The sequence below is a fragment of the Tamandua tetradactyla genome, chromosome 7, assembly GCF_023851605.1.
Source record: "Tamandua tetradactyla isolate mTamTet1 chromosome 7, mTamTet1.pri, whole genome shotgun sequence".
NCBI classification, from domain to species: Eukaryota; Metazoa; Chordata; class Mammalia; order Pilosa; family Myrmecophagidae; genus Tamandua; species Tamandua tetradactyla.
Genome location: NC_135333.1, coordinates 164,850,413 through 164,863,921, shown reverse-complemented (window position 1 = coordinate 164,863,921; position 13,509 = coordinate 164,850,413). Strand labels below are relative to the sequence as shown.

Below are 13,509 nucleotides of genomic sequence, written 5' to 3'. Positions count from 1 at the left end.
GTGTCTTCTGCAATGAGTGATGCTTAATCTAATCACCAGAAGGCTTTTAAGGAGGATTCAGAAGAAACAATCAGTCTTTCTGCTTCAGCCAGCCAGCCTCTCCTGACAGTTCATTGAAGACCTTCACTGGAGCTGCCAGCTTGTGGCCTGCCTTACAGATCTTGGACTCTTACATTCCCACAGTTGCTGAGATACTTCTGTAATTTTATATTTTCAGATATGTCTTGCTGATTCTGTTTCTCTAGAGAACCCTAGCTGATACAGTGTTCAACAAAACATGTATACTAAGACGCTCACTGTAGCATTATCTGGAATAGTCCCAGATTGGAAATTACCCAATGACCATCAACAAAAAGTGGATTTAAAAAACTGTTATATAGTCACATGGAAGACTACAGAGAAACAAAAATGCTCACATAACATTATGGATGAATATCACAAACATAAAATTGAGCCAAAAAAAAAGGGCAGACATAAAAGAATTGCACAGCATACAAACTATAAAAAGAAACAACATTAATCTGGGCTGTTACATATCTGAGTAGTAGTTATCTTTGAGGTGGGAAGTAATGACTGAAAGGGAAGAGGAGGAAGTCGGATCTGGGTGCTAGTTACACAAGTGTGTTCAATGTGTGACTATACATCAATTTACACATTCATGATTTGTGTACTTTCCTACGTGTAAATTATATGGCAATACAAAATAATACATATAACAAAAAAGCAAATTAAACAGTAAACTGGAAAATTTTTTCTCCAATATGACAAAAGGCAAGTAAAACTAGTATGTTAAGTATTCATGCAAATAGATTTGAAAAGACAGTATCCAACAGGAAAACGGACGAACAATGCAAAGATAATGCTCAAGTAAATAAAAAATAACTAATAAATACAAATGTATAATATGTAAATTAGAACAATGGAATACTATTTTTGCTTATTAAATTAGTAAGGCTGTTGCTGAGGATTTGGTAAAAATACTCTCTTATTCCTAATGGAAGCATGAACTGGTATATAACCTTTCTGATAAAGGAGTTTGGCAGGATCATAAGTCGTGATAAATGTTCATATCCTTTGACCCACTAGTTCTGCTTCTAGAAATTATTATGAAGGGGAAAACAGAGCTGCTGTTACAGACAGACTAACAACAGTGTTGATTATAATGGCAAGGATGTTGAAATAATCTAATCATCCCAAAAGGGGAAAATGGTTATTTTATTATATATATATACATAATGGGCTATAATATTATAGTAATTATTATATGAATTGGAAAGATTCATAATAAATTCACGTGAAAATAAAGGACAGAAAATTAAACGGGGTATGGTATCATGTGAGTTAAAAAACATTACACAGGAATTTAAAAAATGGGAAAGTTATAAATGGCCATCTTTGGGTGGCAAGAGAGTGGATGATTTTAAATTGGGGGCTGATTTTCTACAATAAAATGTTCTTTTGCATGTATTACATTACACTCAGAGATTTAAGAAAATAGGGTGACAATAATGCATCCACCCCGTTTTCCTTATTCTAGAAATCTAAGCAACCTAGATTTCTTTCTCTTCTTCAACTTCCACATTCCATCTTTAACTGTTTCCTTGATTTTATCTTAGAAATGTCTCTCCAAGCCATTAATACATTATTTCTTCTCTTATTTCCTCAGTTCAGACCCTTGTCTTCCCTTGTGTGCTCCTTGCATTCCGTCTCTTCATTTCGGTAAAATGGCCACGACTCCTACTACCTCTAGGTTCTAGCCACATCCAACCACTTAATTCAGCGACCCTCCCAGCCCCCAAAGAAAAATCAAACCAGGTACTTTCTAGCCTCTCAACCCTGGCATAATCATGCATTTTCTCCCTCCATCTTTCTAATCCGATTCATAGCCTAAGATTCATCTCCGATATCATTTCCTGGGGTGGAGCCTCTCGGACGCCGCAAAAATGAAGAGCAGTCTCCACATTAATCCTCCAGTGACAGCGTGAACATATTTCAACACATTACACGGGCCTCTATTATCTGCTAATGTCTAGCTTTCCCATTATATGGCATGGGCCTTTAAAAAAATTCTTAAAATCTAGTTGGATGAGTGAATGTAAAGCGTAAATATGCAATAAACACACACACACACACACACACACACACACACACGCACGCCCACACACACCCTACAGAGGTCTGTTTTGACCTACGACTGATAGAAAAATGGAAACAAAAAACATCAGCCCAGTGTTTTTCCTTCAAGATGGTAGAGAACGTCTTAAAATAGTCCCCCACAAAAGCACTCACATTCACAGCCTCGAATCTGAAGGTGGGGCTACACCTAGCGCAAAAGCAAAGGACAAAAGACTCGAACCTGGACGCTGAGATGTCCCGGCCCTAATCTCCCACAGTAGGTCTCTACACAAAGGTTTCAACCCGTGTTAGAAAACCCGCACCTGCTGCCTTCAATCCGCGGGGCCACGCCTCGATGGTGAAAGGTGACCTGAGGCACTTCTGGGTACTGACCAGAAAAGACGAGGAAGAAAAAGGGAGGTGGCTAAGTGGTATTAGTGGGTATCCAAAATGCACGCTTCACCCCCGCTCGGCCGGGCACAGCCCCCCACGCCCACCCCTCTCGCGGCGCGTTCATCCCGGCCAAGGGTGAGACACGACTCCCGCCCACGGGCGCTGGCAACTCGTCTCCCACCCGGGACCCTGCGCCGGCCCGGGGCAGCTACCAGCCACCACCAGGGCGCCAAGGGCTACACCTGTCAGGCTGCGGCGACGCTAGGCCCCGACACGGCCGGGGTTAGGTGGCCGAGGCCGTCAGGGGCGCCTCGCTCACCCCTGTCTCGGCCCCACGCCTTGCCTCCTCGCTTTCCCCATCCGTTTTCTCCTCAAACAAAGGCACTCCACCACCCACCGCCATTTTTCCTTACCTCAAAAACCACCTCTTCGTCAAACTCCGGTGTCATCCTTCTCCGCCATGCCACCCGCCTCAGCACGATGGGAAATGAAGGCGGGAGAACAGGCTGCTCCAACGCGTCTGTTTCAGCCCGATCCGTGGGGCCTGGAAACTACAGTCCCCAGAATGCCTCGCAGCTCATGCCCGCTTTTCAGACCCTCTTATTGGAGAAGAGCATGCGTGCGTGGGCGGGAGGGGCGGGAACGAGATGAGGTTTGAGCCCCCTGATTGGAGAAGGCTGAGGCTTTTGTCTGCCTTTTACAAGCTGGGACTCACAGAGGGCGCCCGGAGCACTGATTTCTCGGAGCCGGGGACGGGCATTCGTCAGCAGGAGCGCGTGCGCGCAGCTCGTGCCCGCGGCTGGCTGTGGACCCGGAGCTTGGCGCGCACGCCCGCCTGCCCGGCGGCGGCGGCGGCGGCGGCGGCGGCGGCGGCTCGCGCCCGGGAGCGCAGCGGGGACCCTGGGGCTGGCCGCTTCCTTTGTGCGGCGTTGGGGCTCCGCCGCGGGGCCGCGGGACGGGATGCGGGCGCGGCGGGGGGTATTCTCGTGTGCCCAAACACCTGAGACAATGAACTGAAAGGGACCCATGAAGTGAAGGAGGCGAGCGGGGACGTGAGCCGCACGGGAGAACCATGACTTCGGCGTCGGGTAAGTGCAGACGCTCGCGCTGCGCTGGAGAGTTTGCCGGGAGCGCTGCTGGTCTGCGGCTCGCGAGCAACTTTCTTCTCTGGGGTGCGTGAGTAGTGTGCCCTCTACCTTCCCGAAAAACCTCAGCAAGTGCTGCGTAGAAGGGATTGCTGCGGGATTTACTCGTCCCTTACCGCCCAGAGGAACTGTTTGGAGATCCGTGAATGTCCCGGGATTTCCCTTCAGAGGGGGCCAGGTGGAATACGAAGTGTAGGGAGAATAGTTGCTTTGTCGCCTAAAACCTGAGCGACTTTGCTCTTGCGTGTGAAAATAGTTTAGATTTCCATGTTAAGAAATCAGTTATTCTAGGAAAGGGCAGTCAGTATTCCCACGCTTTGACTCGGTGACTCTGTGTTGAGTCGCTTTAAACTTGGTATCTGACTGCAAACCCTGCCCTCATTAGATAAAGAAATTTAGACGCTTAACCGAGGTCCTGGTGGTTTTACCCCTGTTATCTCAGGAGCAAAGGAATAGGATGGCCGATTGCAAATGTTTGCTCCCTTCACCCTATTTCTTTAGTGTTTACCTAGTTTGGGGGAAGCAAAACCTTTCTTTCTTTCTTTCTTTTTTTTTTGTCTGCCTTCCATAGTCCTTTCCTCTCATCCAAATGACAAAACCTTTGTGTGAATTTTGGGCAGTTCTGGACGTTGTATTTCTGAGCATTTCTTGGGGAACAGTTCTTATTTTCCAAAATAATTACTAAAGTGGTGTTCAATCCATTTCAGAATATAGGTAACTTTTTAAACCAGAACTTAGTAATTTCTTAGTATAGAGGGCTTTTTTCCCCCTGTTCAAATTTTTGTCCGTGTTGAAGGGAATAAATTTAAATTAGAGATTTTAAAGTAAAATAGTTTAAAACTTCCCCTTTGAGTTACTTGTACAATCAGCACTTAAGTAACACATTAAATTTTCTTTGCTTTTCTAGGCATTTGTTTAAAATTCCTGCAACTTTAAACTGTCAAACAGCGCTCTAATGTTCTGGTTTGTATTATTTCTAAAGCCTAGGTATATTTGAGTATTGCATGGCTAGGGATAATCAGATTATAACTAACAAGACAAGAAGGTAGCCAATAGAAATAAGAAAGCAAGGTGTTGTGAATCTTTCTCTTTTGATGTTGTATGTACATGTATCAGATATGCCATCATACACTAGCAAAGTTATGTTATTTTGAACATGTTTTCCTCAACAAAGGGAGGCTTTCTTCTGATTTAAGGTGAATTATTTTCATCCTAAATTTCATTCTAATTGTTCAAGTTTTCTTTTTTACTGGACCAGTCTAAGTTATTTAAATTTAAAGTGGTTGGAATTTTAAAAATCCTTCCATTCAGTTTTAATTTTCCCTTTTTGAGGGTGTCAAGTAAATTCAACATATTAATTCCTTATATGTATCAGTTTTCAATTCCAGTCCTAACAGTTTGTAATGAACAGGTACACAAGCATTTAATTTGACATTTAAATATGTAAACCTAATTTCTAGGACCCAATCTGGACATTTATTACTCTTTCTTTTCAGTTAGCCTACAATAATGCAAACTGTTTTTACATTTTATCAACTCTACAATTAAAGAAATCCACAGACATTTTTGTGGTGTTTAAAAAAGGGATGCTTCCTGTGTTGGTTAGTTGGTTTGTATCATGGCTCACTGAATTAGTTGGTTTTTAGCTTGGCTTGCTGAGACTCATTAGCTACTTTTTTGTTCACCCATCTGTTAAGATTTATTATGGTTCTTTCTTGTATCTATGGGGAAAATGGAAGAGAACTGGGGTTATCTAAGTTATATGTATCCTGAAAAAGAGTTTGCTGTTTTTTGTCTTTCTTTCTTGCATCTGTGGAATAGTGGGACCTTAATGATTTTAGAATTATTCTAGAGCAGAATGTGGAAATGGAAAGATATTACAAGGGTCTGTTTTATTTCTTTTTTAGCATGTGCAGGCCACTGTCTTAATGTCTGTTATTTGCTTTTTGGCTGGTTCAATAGCCGAGAAGGTGTACATGTGAACCACAGCCATCTGTGTATAACAGATGACGAGTGTATTTATAATAGTTGGTAATACGGTGCAAGTGCTTTAGTTTCTTACCTTATTTTTCCCTGTAGCCAAACAGCTGTGTAAATAAAAGATTTGCTGCTTTGCTCTAAGAAATTTTGGGTCTGACTGTTGATGCAGTATTAAGATCCAAGAGGTGCTGGATTCATTTCTAAACATTGTGTACTTATTTAAATAGTTTGACACTGGTACATACCATAATACAATGGCTTGTTATTTTTTGAGTTGGGTTTCTTTCAAAGTACAACCACTAAAAGAAAACAAAACAAAACAAAAAACAAAACATTTCAGATATTATTGTACCAATTACTTAGTTGGACACTTGTTCCTACCAATCATTAAGGACTTATTCAATAAAGTTATTGAAGTTGATTCCTGATAACTTTTCAAAATATTGTTCTCACGTTAAAATGGGTATTGTTTTTTTTTTTTAATGAAATTTCCTGTTACTGAGACATATAGAGACTATGGCAGCTCTGACTATTCCTAGGCCCTGTTTTCAGCACTGAAATATAGCAGTGATGGAGATAGACGAATTCCCTGCCCTTCTGGAGCTTATCTAAAGGGGTGGAAACAGCACAGGGTGGGTAGTTCACATGGAGTGAAGAGGCTAGAGACTATCAACCATAGCTTCTCCTGAAGTAAGAGGGCTTTAAAGACCATCTAATCAACTCCCCCATTTATCTGTAGAGAAAATGAGGCAGCACGATCTAAAGAGAGGAGCACAATAGGTTAGCTTACTTCCCTAAGTTATGGTATTGGTTGGCTTCGTGTAATATATAGCTGGCTAACAATGGTAGGCTGAATTTGACAGTTAATTCTTTAGCGTGCATCCTCGGCACTAGGTACATAATGTTGTGCTATATTTATTCAGAATCAACCCTATGTCTGTACTGATATATAGTTAAGTGAATTTCCAGGCCACTAAGGACAGGGATTTAAGTCTCTTGGAAGCAGCCTCACGTACAAAACACATTGAAAGAAAAGGGTAAAATTGGTACCAGAGAATAAAAGACTGTTTAACTAAGAATCAAAAATTGATCATTCAGGAATTGAAAGATTAATTTGATGGGAAATTTTAAACATTACTATTGTTTCTTTAAAAATCCCCAAGGTAGGATATTTCAAGACTGATTACAGAAGTGAAATCAATGTGACAGGTCTGTCATTTTTCATTATTTTTAGTAAGATGGAGGGAGAGGGATTGGGAAGAGGCCCTAGGGCATTCCTTTTTCCTCTTAAGATTTAACTTAATAGGTCATGAATTAAGATTTATCACTAAACTTTGAAGAGTTTTACAAGGTTTTTTTCCTGCCTTGAAAAAACCCCACAAAACTCTAATAGCCTGCTCATTGAGCAGCTAACTGAAATTGTATAGCTTTAGAAATTTATATTGTTAACTTTGAAAATATTTTATTATCTTTCTTATTTCTGATAACCCTTTACCCAGGAATTGAGTGAGAAGATTTGCTATTATGTTGTCTTGGATAATACAGGGGATTTGGGAAATTCTTCTTTGATTGATAAAAGGGAGTTGAGCACCCTATTCTATTTTTTTTATAATAATATAAAAAATACAATATCTAATTTAGTATTGTCATTAATTTCCTTTATTGAAAAGAAAGTCACCACCAAATGAAATATCAACACCACTGTATATTTAAGTAATTAACAATATTTAGCAGTCCTTTGCAGCAGATATTTTGAAAAATTAATGTTTTTTTCAATAAATTAAGTTTTTATTAAGCATTAAGTCCAGATATAAGAAAAAAATATAAGAAGTATAAGATGAAACATTTTCTGACCTCAAGTCTCCATGGAAAAAAATTTTTTTTCTCATTTTTTTTCATATTCCCTGTAGAAATAACACTAGGTCATAAGTGGCAGAGTAGGTGGAAGAACAGCTACCTTCTACCTTTTCATTTTACAGCTTTCTGTATAAAGCTTTTATTAAGTTCCTAGAGGCTAGGAGCCAGGTCTGTATAAATCTAGCACAGTATAAATAGGTATTCATTAAATATTTTATTTATTTATATATACTGAGGAAGAATTACTACATTGTGATAATCTTTTAAATGCACTGAAACAGTGACTATTAATGAAGGGTTCATAGCAGAATTATCTGTGGAACTTAAAAGAAACACACACGTCCAGGTTCTATCTCCAAAGACTCTGCTCATTTAAATCTGGGGTGGGGCTTGGACATGTGACTTTTTAAAAAAATGAAGCTCCATGAAGGATTATAATGAAAATTCCCAATTGATAATCTCTGCACAGAGAAATATCACCTTTATTATAAGCCTCAAATAGTATTCCGTTTTAAAGTTTAGAAATTTTCTGATGCCTGTACTCCTTTTTAAGTTTGTTTTGGGGTTCTGTCTGTTGAAGTAGACAAAGCATTGATAAAAGGCATTTATACAACTCTACTGAATAACATTGAGGTAGAAGAAAACTACTGGTTTTCATGAGAAGCTTAAAGAGTCCCATCCTACACTGGCCTTATGCAAATTCAACTGTCAGCCCTCAGCAAATAAAACTGAAGTGTACCTCTTTCTAAATGCGTTCCAAACAGAAGCCAATTATTTCATTTAGTGTCAGCTGAAAGTATGGTGATCTGTTCTAAAGTTGGAGGAAAACTGGTAGTATTGGACTTAGTAAGAAATGTGCAGTATACCCAAAACTAGTCTCTTGGGATTTAAGGGCAATTTAAGGAATTTTCAAGAGTAGCATTGACTATATGCAATACAACATAACCTGCCTAGTAAAATGCAGGCTCACCATATTGTTACAAGCAAATGTGTTATCAAATTTAATCATGTATCATCTTTTGCTTTGGTTATTTTGTCACCAAATATTATTTTTTTCTTTCTAGAAATTAAGAAGCCACCAGTGGCTCCCAAGCCAAAGATTGTGGTGGCAAATAATAAGCCAGTTCCACCTCCTGTTGCACCTAAACCTGATATCGTGAATTCTAGTGTTCCACAGTCAGCAAAGAAAATCAAGCCAGCAATAGCTCCAAAACCAAAAGTTCTAAGAAGTTCACCTGTTCAAGACATCGGGCAATCACCAGCAAAGAAAAACACTATGAAACTGAAAGAACATAGCCAGGAATTACCTGAAAACACTGACAACTTTAATTGCAAAAATCTAGGGAACAAGAGCAGTGATTATATTTTACCGATGTGTTCCTGCAGTTCTGAGTGTATCCATAAGCTTGGGAATAGAGGGAATTCATGTGTAAAGCAGCTCATTTTAGAGCCCTTAGAAATGCATGAAAATTTAGAAAACAGTAAAATTGGTGATTCCTCCTCAAATAAAGAAACTAGGAATAAATGTGATTCTCTTGGTATAAAGGGAAAGAGCCAGAGTGGAGTAGTTTTAAAGGCAAGCATCTTAGAAGAGAAGCTCAAAGATGTTCTAACGCAACGAACGTCACCCTTTAGTTCGCCACAGAAACACAGATCCACTGACAACCCCGAAATTAACGGTGGCTGTAAATCCAAAAGGCAATTCAGAATTGAATTTTTAGAATTGTCATCATCCCTTTCCAGGTTTGAGAAGGTTCCTGAACATCACTGTCACCTACAGTCTCCTAGTGATGAATTTCAAAATTTTGGAACTTGTCAGGATGGCAGTGAAAAAAGCTGTAGTTGTTTTCACTCATCCAATCAAGAAGCTCTGGAGAATGATAAAAGGAGTGTTTTTATGTCTTCAGATGGAGTTAGTAAGAAATCAGAAGTTGAAGAACTTGGTCCCTTAGAAATTCATTTAGTACCGTATGCCAAAAAGTTCCCAACTCCCAAACCCAGGAAGACACGTACTGCTCGTCTGTTTCGCCAAAAGCATATAGATACTACTAGTGAAAGTACCGAAGAACCAGAGAATTCAGACAGTAGCTCTTCTTGCCTTGTTGAAAACAGTTTGAAAGATAGTGAAATAAATGTTGTTTATCAGAATGTTTTGTGTAACCAGGAACAGGTAGACAAAGTGAAGCAAGAAAAGAAAAGTGAACTGAATCGGGACTCCAGCAGTGACAGACAAGACTTGATCAATTCACAGAAAACTTTGTGCCATGAACCTTTATCCTTTGAACAAATGGCACCTCCCTTAGATGCTAACTCTAGTTTGAATTCTGGTAGCAGCACAGTAGATGGTCCTATTATGTCAATTGTTGTGGATAAAGACACCAGTTTTATAAGATGTAGTACTCTCTCTATGAGCCTCCCCAAGCAGCTCAAATTAACTAGCAGTGAACATTTGCCCACTGCCTGTAACTTGGGAGCATCTGCCCCTCAAATGCAAAAGGAATCTACAATAAAAGATGAAAGTTCCTCAAGAATTGTACCCAAAAAACCTCAAAGACACAGCTTGCCTGCTTCAGGAGTACTTAAAAAGGCTGCCTCAGAGGAACTTGTGGAGAAAAGTTCCTATCCCTCAAATGAAGAAAAAATTTCAGAGGAGAGTCTAGAAAGAAATCACCTTCAGCATTCATGTGCCAAAAACCATAGTATGTTATCCTCCCTTGATATGCCTAAACGGGCTTCAGAAAAGCCTGTATGGAAATTACCTCATCCTATTTTACCCTTTTTAGGAAACCCAGAATCCTTGAAATCTGTCACCATATCCTCAAATAGTGAGACCTCAACTGCCCTAACCAAACCTAGAGCAAAATCATTATCTGCTATGGATGTGGAAAGGAGCACCAAATCTTCCAAAGACTCTCAAAAGAAAAACTCTTTGAAGAAGTTGCTCCACATGAAACTGTCCATCTGTTTCATGAAGAGTGACTTTCAGAAATTCTGGTCCAAGAATAGCCACCTCGGAGACATGAGCCCAGACAGCTCCTTGGGTGGGGAGCAGAAAGGAATTGAAAGTGATTGGCATGGATTGTTGGTAGAAGAGAAGAGAAGTAAGCCCATCAAGGCCTATTCTGCAGATAATTGCATTTTGGAATCCCAGAAAAAGAGAAAGAAGTCTCGGGGCCAGATCAGCACAGCTAGTAGTAGTCCCAGAGCTGAGTCTTTGGATGACCAAATGCTCTCCAGGGAATCATCATCTCAGGCCTCTTACAAACCCGTTACAAGTGGCTTTGGACCGGAGTATGAAAACATATGCCATTATGAGGAAATACCGGAGTACGAGAACTTGCCATTTATTATGGCTGTAGGAAAAACTGCAGAGTTTGACTGGCAGAATTCCAGCAGCATGGAGGATGCTGATGCAAATGTGTATGAGGTAGAAGAGCCATACGAAGTTGCCGATAGCCAACTGCAACTTGGGCCCAAACATCAGCTTTCCAGGTAAAACTTAGGTGTCAGATGGGCATTCTTTTTTTGCATGCATTATTGCAGTTAACCTTCAACAGCCCTGTGAGATGGGTACACATGGGGGAAATCACTTGGTGAGAAACTGGTTCAGTTAAGCATATATTAGGAAAAACATATTCCTGATTTCTATAATGAGGCTGAGCATTGGTCATGGTAACTGATTCTTTGATGCATTCAGTTATTTGTGATTATTTGTCTTTTCTTCAAGACAGCTGGTAGAATGGATCCTTAAGCACTCTCTATATATACTTAAATATTGATTAGTTATAAAATTCTTACTCAAAAGTGCAGTATTCTTTTATCTAATGGTTGGAATTTGTATTTGCAATGCAAGCTTGGAGCAGTTGACCTATTTAAAATTCGAACTAGGACCAACATAGTTACTCCAAGGAATTCCTGGAGCAGAGGTTCCAAGGCATCAATTCAAATTATAGCAGGGAACCTAGGGCAAGAAATTGTCAAATTCCGTAAAGTTTATTTAGTAAATGGAAGAAAGCTGTGAATGATTGAAATCCCTGTTTTAACATATGATGCCCTCGTCAGGTAAAATACTCAAAATTTGCAGATGTTATCACCCTTTGAAGATTACTTATTTGTCGAAAGCTTATTGCTGACCTCAGATGACTATAAGAAAAATTCAAGAAACACGTAACTATCTGTCATTCCTTCCCCTGAAATACCCACTCTGTCCCTTTTATGGAACTCTTGCCTGTCCGTGATGGACTGGCTCTGTCTTCACTGGCTTCACCAGGTTTCCACTGTTATTCTGTAGAAGTGTTCACTTCTTATTCTGATTTCTCAGTCCTACTGGGGTGTCCTCACAGTCTTTTAACTCAGTCTGTCTTAAGATATGATTATTTGTGGTTACGTCTAATGTTCTGTATTCAGTTTTAAGCCCATTCGAGAGTTCTGATTTTTATTTTTTTATTCTGCATGGGGCCAAGTAAGGGGCTTATTAGGTGTTTCATCTGTGTTGGTTGGGTCTATGAGTGATAAATGAAAAAGAGGCCAAGGAAGCAGCCGCTGCAGCTGCTTTCCTCTCTCCATAGTCACAAAGGTAGTTTTTGCTTTGTGTTCGAAATGTTTATTTTGTGTTTAACAAGAAGTACACAGACCTTTTTTGTTCAACATTTATTTGAAGTCTTCAGATTTCTGTTAGGCCACTAACTGCGGGTCTTTGAGTACTCAAGTCTTAAATATGACTTTTATAGAAATATTAACATACCTGTCACGTAAGGACTAAGAAAAATTATTGGGTGAATTGAGTAAATAACATTGTCAAGCAAAACTTTAATCAGCCTACTAAGTAAAATTGATTTAACCTCTTTTAACTTTCAGATGCTTTTCTGGCATTTTTCTTTACCAATTATCTTCTCTGCCCTTTATTCTCATACCTATAAAAGGCTCCATACCTCCCTTGTCTAATTTTTCTCATAGTTGGCTCTATTCTGTTTACATCATTCTACTCTCTGAAAGTTGGTACCTAGGCAAAGCTTCTTTCTTGGCATAAATATTTTGACTAAGAATAAGAGTCAAAATATCCAACGTTCATTTAAAAAAAAATGTATATTTTTATGTCTGTTCCTCCCCATGGAAGAACATACTTTTAATAGTGTGTGTGTGTTAAACAGGAATGAATTTTAATTTGGCTTTTTCATGATATACTACTATCTTTGGCTAAAATGAAGTTTTATTCTTAAAACTGGAGGTTTGGCCTTTGGGGAAGGTTCCTTGCTGCCCCTGAGGCTTAACTCCCTAGGGTTTATCTCCCATACAGGCTCCCCACTTCTGGAATTTGTCCTTTATCTGGCACGCTTCTTAGGTAGTTAGGGCTGGTATGAGGGGAACCAGGCTAGATGGGGTTAAATTTTGTAGCCAGCCGGGGCAGCTGGACAGCATTCATAAGGGGGGTTCCTTCTGGAGGCTGCAGGAAACCGAGGGTGGCTTTGGGAGGGTTGTCAAGAAGGGCAGCCTAGTGAAAGTTGGTGAGTTCTGCTTTGGAATTCAGCTTTGCACAGAAATTTTTGTTTAGGCCTGGAGCGGGAAGCGCTGCACAGGCTTGAGACTCCTGAACTGTGCCAGCTGAATCAAAAGCCCCCAGTCATAAGGTCAGACTAACAGAATTGCCTGGGAGGTTGTTTCCTTTGTAAGCAACGTTGAATAGACTGGGAAAGCAAAATAGAAACCTTCCTAAGGAGGACATCTGTACACCCTAACGAAAGGTCAGTGAGAAGCAGGCCACGTGCTTCAGGTGGGAGGAGCGGATCAAAGCGGAACCTTGTTTAGTAGTTACTGGCTGGTGAAAATACAGACCTGTGGCTTGGAGTAATTAATTCAAATCCAACACCCTAGGGTTCTAAAAAGATAAGGAAAAGTGCAAATCTGAGCGAGGTTTACAGTTTTTCTGCTGGAGTAAATCAGAAGAGTGTCTACCAGGTTCTCAACCCTCAAGAAAGAGTCTGCTTACCAAGGTTGACAGAGAATCACTAGTTCTACGATT

The 13,509-nt window shown here is 40.1% G+C and overlaps 2 protein-coding genes across 8 annotated transcripts in view; one reads left to right on the top strand and one right to left on the bottom strand.

Moving 5' to 3' along the window:
* Positions 1–3,057, bottom strand: part of VEZT (vezatin, adherens junctions transmembrane protein) — a 102,951-nt gene extending 99,894 nt beyond the window's left edge. For 5 of the 6 annotated variants that reach the window (XM_077111641.1, XM_077111637.1, XM_077111638.1 and 2 more), the window contains exon 1: positions 2,922–3,057. In XM_077111641.1, coding sequence (XP_076967756.1) covers positions 2,922–2,957 — 36 coding nt within the window. In that variant the 5' untranslated portion in view covers positions 2,958–3,057. The remainder of the gene's footprint in view (positions 1–2,921) is intronic. The other variant, XM_077111643.1, reaches the window with a different exon arrangement.
* Positions 3,058–3,412: 355 nt separating this feature from the next.
* FGD6 (FYVE, RhoGEF and PH domain containing 6) overlaps positions 3,413–13,509 on the top strand; it is a 151,338-nt gene continuing 141,241 nt past the window's right edge. For both annotated transcript variants that reach the window (XR_013155874.1, XM_077111630.1), the window contains exons 1-2: positions 3,413–3,596; positions 8,555–10,982. Coding sequence is in view for 1 of the 2 variants with exons in the window: in XM_077111630.1 (XP_076967745.1) it covers positions 3,581–3,596; positions 8,555–10,982 (2,444 nt within the window). In the remaining variant the exon portion in view is untranslated. The remainder of the gene's footprint in view (positions 3,597–8,554; positions 10,983–13,509) is intronic.